General features: G+C 42.2%; 1 protein-coding gene across 1 annotated transcript in view; it reads right to left on the minus strand.

The window, feature by feature from the left end:
- TMCO1 (transmembrane and coiled-coil domains 1) overlaps positions 1 to 11,086 on the minus strand; it is a 41,056-nt gene extending 29,970 nt beyond the window's left edge. Inside the window, exons 1-3 of the mRNA XM_045982814.1 lie at positions 10,851 to 11,086; positions 10,383 to 10,460; positions 4,520 to 4,579 (exon numbers count right to left, since the gene is read on the minus strand). Of these exons, the coding sequence (XP_045838770.1) occupies positions 4,520 to 4,579; positions 10,383 to 10,460; positions 10,851 to 10,920 (208 nt within the window). The 5' untranslated portion in view covers positions 10,921 to 11,086. The remainder of the gene's footprint in view (positions 1 to 4,519; positions 4,580 to 10,382; positions 10,461 to 10,850) is intronic.
- Positions 11,087 to 15,650: the final 4,564 nt, after the last annotated feature.

Raw genomic sequence — 15,650 nt, forward strand, 5'->3', positions numbered from 1 at the left:
AGTCCACTTACAATGTAAGGAGATGTTTTTAAATTGGGGGTTGAAGGCTGGGGTATAAGATGATGAGAAGGTGAACAGGCATAAAACTAGAGAGGGAAGGGACTATCACTACAAAATAAAAAGGTATAGAAGATCACCTACGCTAGAGGCCTTGGCATATCCCTGACTCCCTCCTTTCTCATCCAAACACCACATCCTATTAATTATATCTCGTAAGTATTTTTTGAAGATGTATTTATTTGAGAAAGAGAGAGAGAGAGAGAGAGAGAGAGAGAAAGGAGTGTGCATGCTGGGGGCGGGGGGGGGGGGCGATTTCAAGCAGACTCCCTGTGGAGCAGGAGCCTGATATGGGACCTAATCCAAGATCCTAGATCAAAGAACATGACCTGAGCCAAAACCAAGAGTTGAACACTTAACTGAGCCCCCCAGGCACCCCACATACCTCATAAATACTTATGAAACCCTCCCCCTCCTCATTACCATGTCCTTAGGATTTCTAACCACTCTACCTATATTGCTTCAAGTCTCCAAACATCTCACTGCCTCCAAACTTGCTCCCTCAATTCATCTTCCACAAAGCTGCCCGTCAGATCTACCTAAGATGTAGAACGACTAAAGTTATGACACTCAAAACTCTGGCATGGCCGTCCCTGCCTACCAGCGCATGTTCCGGTATCACCGGCAAGGCTGGTGTCCAACCTTGCAGCCGCACTGCCAATCCCTCACAGGAACTGTACTGCAGAGACTCCTGCAACACCAAACAAACGTAAGCTGCTCTCGATGTGAAACTTTTCTCTAGGTCCAGTGCCTTTGTTTACGAAGTCCTTTCTACTTGGGTGACTAACGGTCCCAATTTTCCCAAGATTGTTCCAGTTTTAGCTCCAAAAACCACAAATCCCAAGAAACTCCTCAGTCTCGACCAACTGGGATTTCTACCTAGAATGTTTTATTCTGTCCCTAGCCAAGCCCTTCCTGGTTAGCTAGTACTCAACTTTTAAGTCTCAGCTCTCTGTCACCTCCTTTTAAAAATCTTGACTCCTTAGTCAATAATGTTCTATAGAATTTTCTTTTCTTTTTTTAGATTTTATTTATTTGAGAGAGAGAAAGAACACAAGCAGGGTGAGCGGCAGAGGGAGAGGGAGAAGCAGGCTCCCCACTGAGCAGGAAGCCTGATGTGGGGCTCAATTCCAGGACCCTGGGATCACAACCAGAGCCAAAGGCAGATGCTTAACTGACTGAGCCACCCAGGTGCCCCATAGAGTTTTCTATAATTATGAAGATATTCTCTATCTGTGCTGGCAATGAAGTAGTCACTAATTACATGTGGCTCCTGAGCAAATAAAATATGGTCATTGTGACTGAGGAACTAAAAAATTTTTACTTCATTTAACTTTAATTAATTTAAAAAGCCAAATATACCTAATGACTGCTTTACTGAACACTAGATTAGCAGTCCCTTCTTTATACTTCCAGAATATTCCATGCATCTCTTTATCATTATACTGAGTTTGTACATTCTCTTATAATGATCTGTTTATTTACCCATCAACCCAACTAGATGGCAGGTTCCTGGAGAGCAAGGAATCAATCCTATGCCTTCTTCATCTCTGTAACCTCAGTAACTGGCATGTACTTAGTTGCTCAATATTATGGTATGTGCTCAATATTATTTCATGAATGATTCAGCAACATAATAAAACCTGATATGAAGATACAGCATACCAAAAATCCTCTTCTAGGGAAAGGAGTCCTTTTTTGGGGGTCAGGGCGAAGGGTAGCCCTTTATGATGAAGCTGACAGCCCGAACAGATAGAAAAAGCACAAAGAGCCTAAAAGCTCAGAGCAAACTGAGGTGACATTGTTTTTCTGAAGCTAAGTCCACAGAGAAACAATAACCGTTAAGTGTTACCAAGGTAGACATTGTGTATACGGCTTAATAATACAGCCACACAGGATTACGCTTCACAACACCACTATTAAGGTTCTTGAAGAGTCTTCAAGTCAAATTGTTACTAAATACCTACCATATACAAAGTAGTTTTAGTCGGTTTCAAATAATTAAAAAATGGGTTTATATTCCCTTGGTTTTGGAGAAGGTGACAGATACAAGTATCTTCGATGTCTGCTTTCACACCTATCTCTGACAAATGTCAGGCAATGTCTTCACTTCCTCACCATGCATTCTCTCCTCCTCTAGACAACTGGCTTCTGTCCATCACACCACTGAAATCATCCTTGCTACATCACTAACAATAACTGTCATTTCTATTGCCTCTTAAGCATTTAACACCTTAGATCCTCTCTGTCCCCTGAAGCTCTCCCCTCAGCTACGACGGCAAACCCTTTCCAACTTCTCTGGCAATACTTCTGCAGGGTTCCACTTCTGCTCCCTCTGTTTCCTCAAGACTCTCTCTATCCTCAGCCCTTTCCTTTTCTTACTTTATATGGTCTCCTCTGTGTGTGAACTCAATTACTACTTAAAAGTGTATGATTCTAAAATCAGTTTATAGCCTTTACCCCTGGGCTAGCTCCGAAACCACATATCCAACTGTGTACCAACTATTTCCACCCTACTGTCACACAGGCGTTTCAAATTCAACATGTTCAAACCTGAAATCATCCTCTTTTCTTCCCCATCCCAATTTGCTACTCCTCCAGCATTTCCGAATCAGAAACATGGACTTCTTTGTAGATTCATCCCTCTCTCCACATGCCGCATTGAAACAGTCATCAAGTCCTGTTAACCCTACTCCTCTGGTCGGTGGAAGCCATACCTCTATTCCATTACCACTGCCTCTACCTAAGTCCAGGTTCCTGCCATTTTTGCACCTGAGTTACTTAAAAAGCCTCATGACCTCCTGCCTCCAGAACGATCCCCACTCCCATTTATCGCCAAACTACTGCCAGAGTTGTCTTCCTTAAAATCTGATGTCAACCTCTGCTTAAATCCTTTAATGGATATGGAAAGATGGAAAGTCTTCTGGATACAAGTTAAACTCATGACCTTAGTTTAATTTATAAAGCTCTTTAGGAACAACAGGCTATACTTACTTCTCTAGCCTCGTTTGTCTATACTTTATACATTCCTTCTTTCGTCTGTTACACTAAACTATTTATAGCTCCTGGAATATACCTTGCTATTTGATCCCTCTAGAGTTTAGAGATGCCTATCCTTCTCCCTAGGATGTAAAAGGCTTAAAACTGGATGTTAAAGTTACAAATGACCAGGGCCAAACCCCTTCTCTACCACTAACTTCATCTACCACTGAATGACTGACCGAGAGAAAATGACTTAACTCAAGCTTCATGCTTCTCATCTATAAAATGAAGTAACACTCTTTACTACTACATACAATTGACTGTTAAGAGAATTCAAAAACATATAAAGTGTCTACCTCAGTGTGTTGCATATGATAAGTGCTCAATAAATTTTGACCACTATTTTATTTATTTGTATTTTTATTTAAGTTATTCACATTACAGCTTCAAGACTCAACAAAAACATTATCTCTTCAAGAAAACCTAATCCCCTAGTTTTGTTTAGATATCTTTTCTCTTTACTTTTTTAAAACTCAGAATATATCTCTACAAACAACCTTACCTTACTGCACTGGTCTGTCTTCCCCTCTCTAGACAGACTTCCTAAGAGAATTGTTTCTACCTTGTTTCTCTACGACCCACCAGAGCAACTGACGGAGTACACATACAGTAGCATCCTGCCACAGAAGTAAATGAGTAGGCCATTTAGAAAACATGGGAAACACTAAATTCAAAAGTTTTATTCAGAATAGGACAGTGGCATAGTCCAGTCTGGTAGAATTCTTTCCTAGGATATAATGGCAGTGACCTATGCAGAGACATAGTTTCTGAACAAAACAGACAGTTTCACATTTTTTTCCTAATTTCAGAGTCAGGAAGCATCACAAAGTATAAATATAAATCATATCTAATCATTTATAAATTGTCTTTTTGGAACAGAATTACATTCTGTAATTAAGCTCTAAATTACACTGAAAAAACAAAAACACGTCATTACTTTTTCAGACCAGAAAAAAATTACTCAGCAGTAAATTTCCTACCCCCTGGAGGACTTCCATCACCAGTCAATTCTCAGTAAGGAAGCCATGGCAACAACGCAAGTAACTCAGACTTAACTGGAAATAATCAACGCAGATATGAAGAAAAAAAAACCAAAAAAACTTTTAGAAACTATGCCAAGAACCCTCAGCCAAATTCAAAAGCCACAACTGTCAGCATTATTTTACTAAAACTAAAATTTCAAAAGCTAAGAGAAAACAGTAGCAACTGCTTGAACCCTCAAAATGGACAAGAGAAAATCAAGTTCAATAATGTATACAAGTGCTCTCTGTAAACCACAAAACTATACAAACACATGAGTTACCACTGTTAATAACTTTATTATATTTTCATCACCTAAGAATTTATTTTTCCAATTTTTAATTTTCCAAATTTCCTAAAACTTATTTTTTCTAAATTTTGTGTATACCAAGAATCTTACCTATTTTCTTTTTTTGTTGTCGACCAGCTGACTCTGTTATTGTTTCCTTCTTCTTTTCCACTGTAAACAATAGAGTAACACAGTAAAAATTAATTATGTATTATACTAAGGAAATGAAGGCCGCTTTATCACAATTGAACCAACGAAAGAAGCTCACAAGAAAGCTACACACTGCCTTTGATTATGGTTATGAGCAAGTTAACTGATCTGCTCCCACACCTGCTGACAGGAGAAGGGAGACACAACAATCTAAGACCAAGACAACAATACTGGAAGCATTATCAATCAAACACTCATAAAGGACTGCATAAGGCCACAAAAATAATAACTAATGGAACATAATAAGAACTAAAATGGCTTTCAGACCACCAGCTGAGGATACCTGCCGTAGGTTGAGTCTAAGTACGGTTTTCAAATTCTGTTCTTTCAGATAACTATGGCTAATTATAGTACCAGTCTCAGATTCACTATAAAAGGTAGGAATTCGGGGCACCTGGGTGGCTCAGTGGTTTAAGTCTCTGCCTTCGGCTCAGGTCATGATCTCAGGGTCCTGGGATCGAGCCCCGCATCGGGCTCTCTGCTCAGTGGGGAGCCTGTTTCTCCCTCTCTCTCTGCCTGCCTCTCTGCCTACTTGTGACCTCTCTCTCTCTCTCAAATAAATAAATAAAATATTAAAAAAAAAAAAAAAAAAAAAAAGGTAGGAATTCATTTATTCAGTTATTGGTTCCTAACTAATCAGCACTGTTCTAAGCAGATGAAAAGATAAACATGATCCCTGACTTCTAAAGAGTATCTAGTGAGGGCAAATAATTGAGTAACAATCCCAATACTCAAAACTGGCAAGACAGGCATATGCATTAGGGAAGGGAGATCAAGAAAGTCAAAAAGCTAAAACCGGGGCACCTGACTGGCTCAGTCAGCAGAGCATGCGACTCTCAATCTCGGGATTTTGAGTTTGAGCCCCACGCTAGGCACAGAGTTTACTTAGACGGAAAAAGCTAAGACGAACTTCTTTGTATGCATTTCAATTAATATGATGATAGAGTAAAATTAACCTTTTAAAGAGTAATAATTAATATATATATTTACTATCTTTGACCTATATACCTGTCATAGTCTACCTATAAATGGACCAAGAATAGGAATGTCAAAAATTACCTTTACTTAGTTTATTTACTTTCTTTGTTCCGTATAGTATTTTAGCATACTTCCTTTACTAGCCAACAGTACAGTACATGTATTATTTCTAAAAGTTGCATTAAAGAGAATTGGCAGGTAAGACTTTTTCCCTTGGTACATTAATTATGCTACTTGAATTCTAAAATTGGTATTACTACTTTAACAAAGAGATGTAAAATTCGATTTGACTCCAATATTACAAGTGAAACAGTAAAGTGCTGACTAAAATAAGTGTGTGTGTGTGTGTGTTTGTGGTTTCAATATATGCACTCGTGTCTAAGTACATGTCTCTTTTATGTAAATGAGAAGATAAAGTATGACATATACCTATGGGGGAAAAAGAGATTTAGAGTGAACCTGCTAGAATGAGATCATAAAAGGAAATTAAGTCAAATTCTACAAGATGTTACCAATGTTACCAAAATAACATTTTATTTTTTTAAAAGATTTTATTTATTTATTCAGCAGAGAGAGAGATCATAAGTAGACAGAAAGACAGGCAGAGAGAGAGAGAGAGAAGCAGGCTCCCCGTTGAGCTTGATCCCAGGACCCCAAGACCACGACCTGAGCCAAAGGCAGAGGCTTAACCCACTGAGCCATCCAGGCACCCCCAAATAACATTTTAAAAAACAAAATGGACAGAGATGCTTGGGTGGCTCAGTCAGTTAAGCGTCTGGCTTTGGCTCAAGTGACGATCCCAGAGTTCTGGGATTAAGTCCCCGTGTCAGGGCTCATTGCACGGCAGGCAGCCTGCTTCTCCCTCTGTTTGCCACTCTCCCTGCTTGTGCTCTCTCCCTCTCTGACAAATAAATAAGTAAAATAAAATAAATAAAAATAAAAAACAAAATGGACAGAAAACACTGAACATTTTACTCTTTATCATCACTATTAGCCAAAGAAACAAAAAATATTTCTTTCTCTCCCCAGAAGGACCACAACATAACTACTTAGCACTTACCCATAAATGCATAAAAAACAAGAAGGCTAGAGAACAGAAACATAAGATGGTACTGCGAACATTAACCTGGTCTTCTAGAGGACGGGGCTGGGGCTAGATCACTCTGCTCTAAGGAGCCATCTATGGATAAAGCAGGGCCCAGAGTAGAAGATGTGACCCTTCTGAAAGACTAAATAAGCTTCTGAGAGCTAAAGAATGAGCAGGAGTTTGCTAGACCAAAAGAGAAAGGAAAGTTATTCCAGTTAGAGGGAAGAGCAGGTAAGGCCTGGACCCATGGCAGGAATAAGGAAGACTAGCCCAGAGGATGGGAAAAGGGCCCGAGCAGCTACAGAATAGAGAGCAGGGGATGATGGGATACAGGATGTAGTTGCAGGGCAAGAGAAGACGCGCCCAACCACACTGGACCTTGCAAGCCCCACCTTTCTCCTAAAAGCAATGGGGAAAGACACAGTATTTTGAGAAGGGCAAGTAACATGGTAAGATCCGTGTCCTGAAAAATTACTTGGGATGCACTATAAAGAAGAAATCTGAGTGGCTGCAGGGAGACCAATGAGGAGGCGATCGCAGTAGATCACAGGAAACATGACAGTTTAGACTAGGCGGTGCGGCAGAGCTGGAGGGATGTGGAGAGATCACAAACCTCCCCAGAGAACAGTAACAGGGCTTGATGGTGGACTGCACACACAGGGTGAGGGAAGAAAGTATTCAAATCACCAAGTATTTATTAAACTTTTACTGTGTGCCAGTCACTGTTCTAGGTGCAAATGCTATATCAGAACAACAACAAAAACGCTCTCCTAGCGGGGGGAGATAAACAATAAACAGTGACACAATACACAAATAGATCCTGTAATATATAAGAAAGTGACAAAAGCCATGGGGTGTGAGGGAGGGGAATAGAGCAGGGTCCAGGAGACCAGGAGCAGCAGCGGTGGAGATGAGCAGGCTGCAGTTTTCAAAAGGGTGGCCAAGTTAAGACTCACAGAAGTAAACTTTGAACAAAGATCTGAAGAAGGCATGAGGGTTAACTAAGCAGATATCATAGAGAACATTCCAGGCAGAGGGGAACAGCCAGTAGAAGACTCTGAGCATTGGAGTGTGGCTGAGGCACAGTGAGGAACTGCAAGGTCTGTGGCTGAAGCCGAGTGTGCAAGAGGGGAAGAGCATCAGAGCAGTAATGGGGGGGCTCCACAGGCCGCTGTAAGGACTTTGGCTGTTCTTGAGTACAACTGCGACACCATCACAGGGTTATGAGCGGGGATGGGACATGATCTAACAGGCTCTAAAAAGGATTATTCTGGGCGCCTGGGTGGCTCAGTTATTGGAGTATCTGACTCTGGATATCAGCTCAGGTCTTGATCTCAGGGTCCTGAGTTCAAGTCCTGCACTGGATTCCACACTGGATGTGGAACCTACTTTAAAAAAAAAAAAAAGAATTATTCTGGCTGTTATCTTGGGAGCAGACTACAGGGAAACAGGAACACTTATTGGAGGTTGCTGCAATAATTCATGCAAAGGATGGACGTAATTATCAAAGGAAATGATGGAAAACGGTCAGACTCTGGATATGTCTGAAGGCAGCCCAAAAGTATTAGATGCGGGGTGTGACAGAAGACTTAAAGATAACGGCACAAGGGTTATGACCTGAGCAAGTAGAGAGATAGACTTACCATTGACCAAGATCCTGAGAAGTACAAATGAAGCCGTCTTTTTTTTTTTTTTAAAGATTTTATTTATTTATTTGACAGAATGAGAGATCACAAGTAGGAAGAGAGAGAGGAGGAAGCAGGCTCCCTGCTGAGCAAAGAGCCCGACGCGGGGCTCAATCCCAGGAACCTGAGACCAGGACCTGAGCCGAAGGCAGAGACTTAATCCACTGAGCCACCCAGGCACCCCCAAATGAAGCAGTCTTAAGTGAGGATAAAGTATCCAATTTGGGCATGCTGGGTTTGAAATATATATTCAACATTACAGTATAACTGACAAATTGATACATGAATCTTTATTTGAGCATAGTTGACATACAATGTTAATTTCAGGTGTACAACATAGTGATTCAACTTCTCTACACATTATGCTACGCTTACAAGTGTAGCTACCATCGCTCACTATACAATGTTATTACAAGGATATACGGATCTTGCATTAAGGAGAGAGTGCTAGGGATATAAATTTGGGAGCCACCGCCAAATAGAGCACATGACTGAATTCACTAAGAGAGTGAGCATAGGGGGATAAAAACAAATTTGGGGTGCCCAACAAGAGGTTGAGAAGAGGAACCAACAAGGAAACAGCAAAAGAATGATGGGCAAGAAGCGTCTGGGTGGCTCAGTCAGTTAAGGGTCTGACTCTTGATTTCGGCTCAGGTCAGAGTGGAGGGATCAAGACCCACCACGGGCCTTATGCTGGGCATAGAGCCTGCTTAAGATTCTTTCTCGTTCTCCCTCTGCCTTTCCAAACCCCCCACTTTCTCTTTAAAAAAAAAAAAGACCTGCAAGGTAAGAGTAAAACCAAGAGAGTGCGGTGTCCTGAAAGCCAAGTGAGAAAGCGTATTAAGGTTTCCGGCTCACACTATCAGAAGCATGGAGGTACGATTCGTCAGGTAGAGAAATACTGGAGGAGGATCATGTTTGTGAAGGTGAAGATAATGAGCTTGGATTTTAATATGTTGAGGTGAATTATCCACACATGGGGCTTCCATGGCCCCTCACAACTGAATGGGATCTCTTCTTTAGAACGACCACAGCATAACTAGTACTTCTCGTGTCCCTTGACCCACTGCCCTGTGTATTATGCATTTTGCATAAAAATATCCAACGCTGCATATCACTCTACATAACCGTCAATTCCAATCGGATTCATCTCTGTATTCCTACAAAGTTTTTGCATCAGTGGGTGCTCCTATTTATACAACTAATCGCAAACGGTCGCTATGTGGATCAAGTGAGATACGGTAAGCAAGAAAACTCTGAACCCTTACAAAGACATAAAGACATGTCACAAAATAGAGAAAGTCAGAGGAATTTAAGATACAAAAGTAATATTTAATCTTTATAACGCAGAAAAGAACACTGAAAGCCACATCGAGCCTAGAAAGAACGATTCACGTTAAACCTCCAGCAGCCCCCTCTGTGATCTCTTCTTTAGAACCACAGCTGTGTCCTGTGGAGTTCCTGCTTCACTCGAAGCCACAAACTGTACCTGTTCTTAACCTTTTATTCCAACTCTCCTTCAGCCGCCTCACACAGAAATTTGCCTCATCCCTGAAGACACCGCTCACCTGGATACTAACCAAAATGACCTGTGGCTCTCCAAACACATCTTCTCACTACGATTTCCGTATTTTTGCACATATCCTATTTTCTTCACCTGGAATTCCTACCCCCAGCTCATTCTCTACCCACATTCTAACTATCCAAGGACCACCAGCCCATCTGCATCACAAACACTTCCATGGCCCCTCACAACCGAATGGGATCTCTTCTTTAGAACCACCACAGCATAACTAGTACTTCTCGTGTCCCTTGATCCACTGTCGTGTGTATTATGCATTTTGCATAAAAATATCCAACGCTGCATATCACTCTACATGTCCAATTCAAATCGGATTCAACTCTGTAGTCCCATAAAGGTTTTGCATCAGTGGGTCTGAAACATTTACTGTAAACATGCATTCAATGAACCTGATGTGTTGAAACTGTATCTGAAGAATGTTGCCATACTCACGTTTTTTACTCTGTTTTTCCACCTCCGCTTTCAGTCTCTTGTACTTGTCCGTCCTGTAAACCAGGACCCAGGTTATACCTGAAACATCAAAAGCAGCATGCTAATAGAAAAACGTCTGTAAGGGTCACAGCAAACTTACTGGTGGTGATGGCTGGGTAAGGAGGAATTTCAACTTTTTGCTTTATATTCACCAGCAGTTAACTTTTTTTCAAATGTTAAAGACAACTGACTCTTCAACCAAAATAACGGAGACCTGATAGGAAGGTGTCTCCACAAATACGCAAGCGAAATCGACCCCAAACCGAATTCCACGGTGCCCCACCCGCTCCTGCTCCCGGGCGCCCCCCCCCCCGTCTCAACCCCAAGCAAGCAAGGCTCGCGACCACTCCCTCAGTGGCGCGAGGGTCCCCAGGCCCAGGATCCTTCCCGCGGGGGCTGATCAAACGTCAGAGGAGCAGCCGCTCTCACCCTCGGCGAGAAGAGCCGTGCACACGGAAATGAAAACGATGAGCAGCGTGTCCGCGAACATGGTGCTCATCTCGCACTTTCCTCTCTGCACTCCCACCCGCCAGGGGGGAAGCGCTCGAGAGCCTGCAAAAATTAAACGACAACGACTTCCCTGGATTTCTGGACCACCGAGTTAACACTCTCTGACAGACTAGAGTCACACTTCCGCTTCCGGGGCACAGCGTCGGAGGGGCTACTTCCGGAGAGAAGCGTGGCCCCGCGAATCTGGCGAGCACCAAGAGGACTTGGGGGCTGGGGCTCAGATCGAATCTCGCGAGAGTTGGGACTGGCGCTTCCGCGACGGAACCGTGTTGACGGGACTTCGCCTGGTGGCACTTGCTCGAGGGGGTGCGGGGCGCTCTCATCTCGGCCGGAATCCACTTGGGTGCACTCGGCTGCGCTTCTGCTTCAGCCCTACCTCTGAAACCGTTTAGGTAGTTTACTGAACGCCTCCGTTAGAGGCAAGGCCACGGATTTGGACTTGGGGACGCGGTAATCAGTTAGTCGTGGCTGCGGGCTCCAAGGAACTCCCGCCCTAGCGAAGGAGAGAAACTTGTACATACGGTGTGATTAGGGTTTTAATAGCGGTGTGGCCAGAGTGCTGCGGCGACCCAGTTGACAAGGTGGTCGCAGAAAGCTGTTGAAGTCGAATCAATGCTTAGAGTAGTAGGAGTGCTTGGCGGGGGCGGTGCGCAGAGGCCTTTGCAGGCGTAGACGTGGGTGCTGGAGAATACGCGGTGTGTAGCGGGGCCGTGAGTGATGTGTCTGGAGGAGGGGTCATGAACTCAACTGCCTCCAGTGGTTGCGTGTGCAGGCGGGACATAAGGAAACGGGAGGTACTAGCATAGTAAGGGAGCGATGATTTTATCCGGAAGTAGCAGGTGGAACTCGTATCCAGGCAGTTCCCTGGGAGAAGGAGCATCCAGTTTTCGTCATCTTCCATTTTCCAGGAAAATCAAGAAATCCTGTTTTTATGTGAAAGAATTGGTAAATGCTGGTAACCCATTCAAGTTTTTAAATGCCGCATAGGTTAAAGGTCTTAGAAGCTTGGTTTCAGCCTGTGTAGAGGTTTTCAGCCTTTTAGGCTGATTGTGTTTGTGTGAGTGTATTTGTGTTTCTGAAAATCTGGAAGCTGGCCAGGTGTCTTCTCTTGTACTTTGTATCATTGGTTCTTTTCTCTTAAACTCCAGTGTACTTTAGTGTTCTTTTATAACGCTTCTCTCTGTGTGTGTGTGTGTGTGTGTGTTTTACAAGGCCTTTTCTATGTGCATTTTTTGTCTCTAAGACTTAGAAGCATAGAGCCTGTCTCTCTCTTCTTTTCTTTCTCTCTTTTTTTAAGATTTTATTTATTTATTTGTCAAAGAGAGAGCACAGGCACGCAGAGTGGCAGGCAGAGGCAGAGAGAGAAGCAGGTTCCCCGCTGAGCAAGGAACCTGATGCGGGACTTGATCCCAGGATCCTGGGATCATGACCTGAGTCGAATGCAGTGGCTTAACTGACTGAGCCACCCAGGCGCCCCCCTGTCTCTTTTTAATAGTGAATTTCTTCTATGTGGCAGCCACAGTGATAGGTACTGTAATGTCAAAGAGGGTGACTAAAATACTATTTCTGACTTTCAAGGTTCTCTTTGGATGTTATATATTACATAATAAGGTATAATCAGGGTATTCCTAAAATGTTCCGGAGCATTAGATGAGGGCAAAATTGGTTCTTCTTGGAGGAGGTGGGGAAGGCTTCACGTTTGAGCTAGATCGTAATATGACTAAAAGTTATGATAGGGTAGGTTTTTAATCACTCATGGTAAATACTGAAGCACAAAAAGAGCATGTCTTTTTTTTTTCTTTTTTAAATTGAAGTACAGTTGACAACACAATGTTACATTAGTTTCAGGTGCACAAGGTATAATTCCACAACTCCATTAAACTATTCTCACAAATGTAGCTACCATTTGTCAAGAAGAGCATGACCTTTGAAATCAGACCTGGTTTTCAATTCTAGCTTTGCCACTTAATTGATTTCTGCCCTTAAGCATCTTATTTAGTCCCTAAGCCTGAGTTTCCTTATTTGCAAAAATTGTAATAGTAAAGCAGCTGCATAAAACTTACAGAGAGTGGGGCGCCTGGGTGGCTCAGTGGGTTAAAGCCTCTGCTTTCGGCTCAGGTCATGATCCCAGGGTCCTGGGATCCAGCCCCGTGTCAGGCTCTCTGCTCCGCAGGGAGCCTGCTTCCTCCTCTCTCTCTCTCTCTGCCTGCCTCTCTGCCTACTTGTGATCTCTGTGTGTCAAATAAATAAATAAAATCTTAAAAAAAAAAAACTTAGAGATTAAATGAGAAAGGGTATAGTATACAGTATTTAAAGCCGTGCCTGACACAGCTGGTCAAATCCAACATGCTATTGATCAAAAGATGAATCAGTATTTTATATACTACTAGGAAAGAAAAACAACTAGTTAAACCATGACACACATTGATTGTAAGATGCATCCTATTGAGAAGTGTTTAAATTTGAGGGGAAAAGTATCACAATCAACAAAATACAGTAATAAGAGGTATTTTAATTGTTCCTATTTGAAAGTTTACTACAGAACTGTGGGCTGCCAGGATAACATTTCCTTCTCTCGGGCAACAATATTGTGACCCTATTCCCCTCATTGAAGAACAGTACTAGAGGCAAGTTAAAATAACATGTTTTCTACATTTACCATATTCCTTTATCACATTTCCAAGTTCTCTAAGCTTTCAGTTGTATTAATTTTTGGATTTCAAAAGTTTTCCCCACGAGGACCACCATTTCAGACTTTACTGTCCATTACAAGTCTTTTGTCCTGGGACTTCCCTTTTACCCTTCTCTGGAGTAGGATTCACTATTTGATGTACCCGTGTCTGCCCCCTCCCGCCTTAGTTTATACGTTATGTTGTGGTACACCCTCAAGTCACTTGTGGAAGGTGAATGGGAGCTAACCCTTCAGTGTGCTTATTAGAAGTATTAGTAATAATACTGTTTGTAAACAGATACTTAGTATTAGGCTAGGCATTGTAAAAGATAATGAGAGAAATTAAATCCCTGCTTATAACAGGTATGGACGGGTATGGGCAACTTCTCAGCCTCACTTTAAATTTGTAGAGATAAAAGTGCCTGCCTTCCAGAGCTGCTTTGAGGTATATATAGAATGAGAGCAAAGTTCTGAGGTCAGACTACCTATCTTCAAATCTTTGTTTCACCACTCTACTATGTGTAATTTAAGCAAATCCTTTCACTGCACTCTGCCTTGGTTTATTTTTATTTTTATTACATAATGGCCTAATAGTGCCTAAGTCCAAAGGGTCTTTTTTTTTTTAATTTTTATTTATTTTAGAGAGTGGGAGTGGGAGGAGGGGCTGTGGAGAGGAAGGAGAACATCCCAAGCAGCCTCCACACTGAGCATAGACCTGGATGCAGAGCTTGATCCCACAACACCTAGATCACAACCCAAGCCAGAATCATGAGTCAGACACCCAACCTACTAAGCCACCCAAAGGGTTTTATTTTTTTGTAAGATTATGTGAGGAAAGTGTTTAGAATAGTACCAAGTCTCACATTAAGTGTTAACTGTTACTATAATTAACTGTTACTATTATTAGTTGTATTAAACCACCCAGCTCATAATCTTCGAACAGTTTTTTTCATTCTGTCCATTTTCCCTGGATTCTTTTTCTCTTCAAAAGCTTCAGTTACCATTTGTCTACTGGTGATCCATAAAATAGTAACTGTAGGGGGGTGCCTGGGTGGCTCAGTGGGTTAAAGCCTCTGTCTTCGGCTCAGATCATGATCTCAGGGTCCTGGGATCGAGCCCCGCATCGGGCTCTCTGCTTGCAGGGAGCCTGTTTCCTCCTTTCTCTCTCTGCCTGCCTCTCTGCCTGCTTGTGATCTCTGTCTGTCAAATAAATTAAATCTTAAGAAAAAATATAGTAACTGTAGCCTAAGTTTCTTCCCTGATTTTCATACCTGGTATCTAACTGCCAAGTGGGCATTTACATTTGGAGATTCCAAACTAAACCTCTGCATTTCTTTTTTTTTTCTTTTTTTTTTTAATTTGACAGAGATCACAAGTAGGCAGAGAGGCAGGCAGAGAGAGAGAGGGGGAAGCAGGCTCCCTACCGAGCAGAGAGCCCGACGTGGGGCTTGATTCCAGGACCCTGAGATCATGACCTGAGCCAAAGGCAGAGGCTTAACCCACTGAGCCACCCAGGTGCCCCCAAACCTCTGCAGTTCTTTTACTCAAACCTCAATCTTCCCTTCTTATTCTCCTAATGAGTAGCACCATCATGTACGTAGTCTTTCAACCCGGAAAACAGGAACTGTCCTCATTAACTCCCTCTTTATCCTACACATCTAATCACTGATTCTGATAAATTCTCTCTGCTTCATTTCTCTTTTTTCCCCACATCTTTCAACTCCTACTATACTTCAGCTCAGGTTACCATTGTCTTCCTTTGCATTATAGCCTTCTAACTGGTTGGTCTCCAGTTACACACCCAGCTGTCCCCTCCAAACCATTCTTTTATGTGGCCAATAGTGCTCTTTCTTGAATACAAAGATTTTTTTTCCCCCACTAGACTGGCAGGACTAGATAAAGACCTTCAGAAACTAGCACTGAAAAGATTATGAGGATACTTACCAAAATACACTTTAAAATAAAACAAATGCTAAAGTGAAATTATTACCTTTGGGAGTAATTAATTTTTCAAGTAATTTTCACTCCATAAGTGTGTGTCCCAGCTA

Source organism: Meles meles, chromosome 17 (genome assembly GCF_922984935.1).
Source record: "Meles meles chromosome 17, mMelMel3.1 paternal haplotype, whole genome shotgun sequence".
In the NCBI taxonomy this organism is placed as follows: domain Eukaryota; kingdom Metazoa; phylum Chordata; class Mammalia; order Carnivora; family Mustelidae; genus Meles; species Meles meles.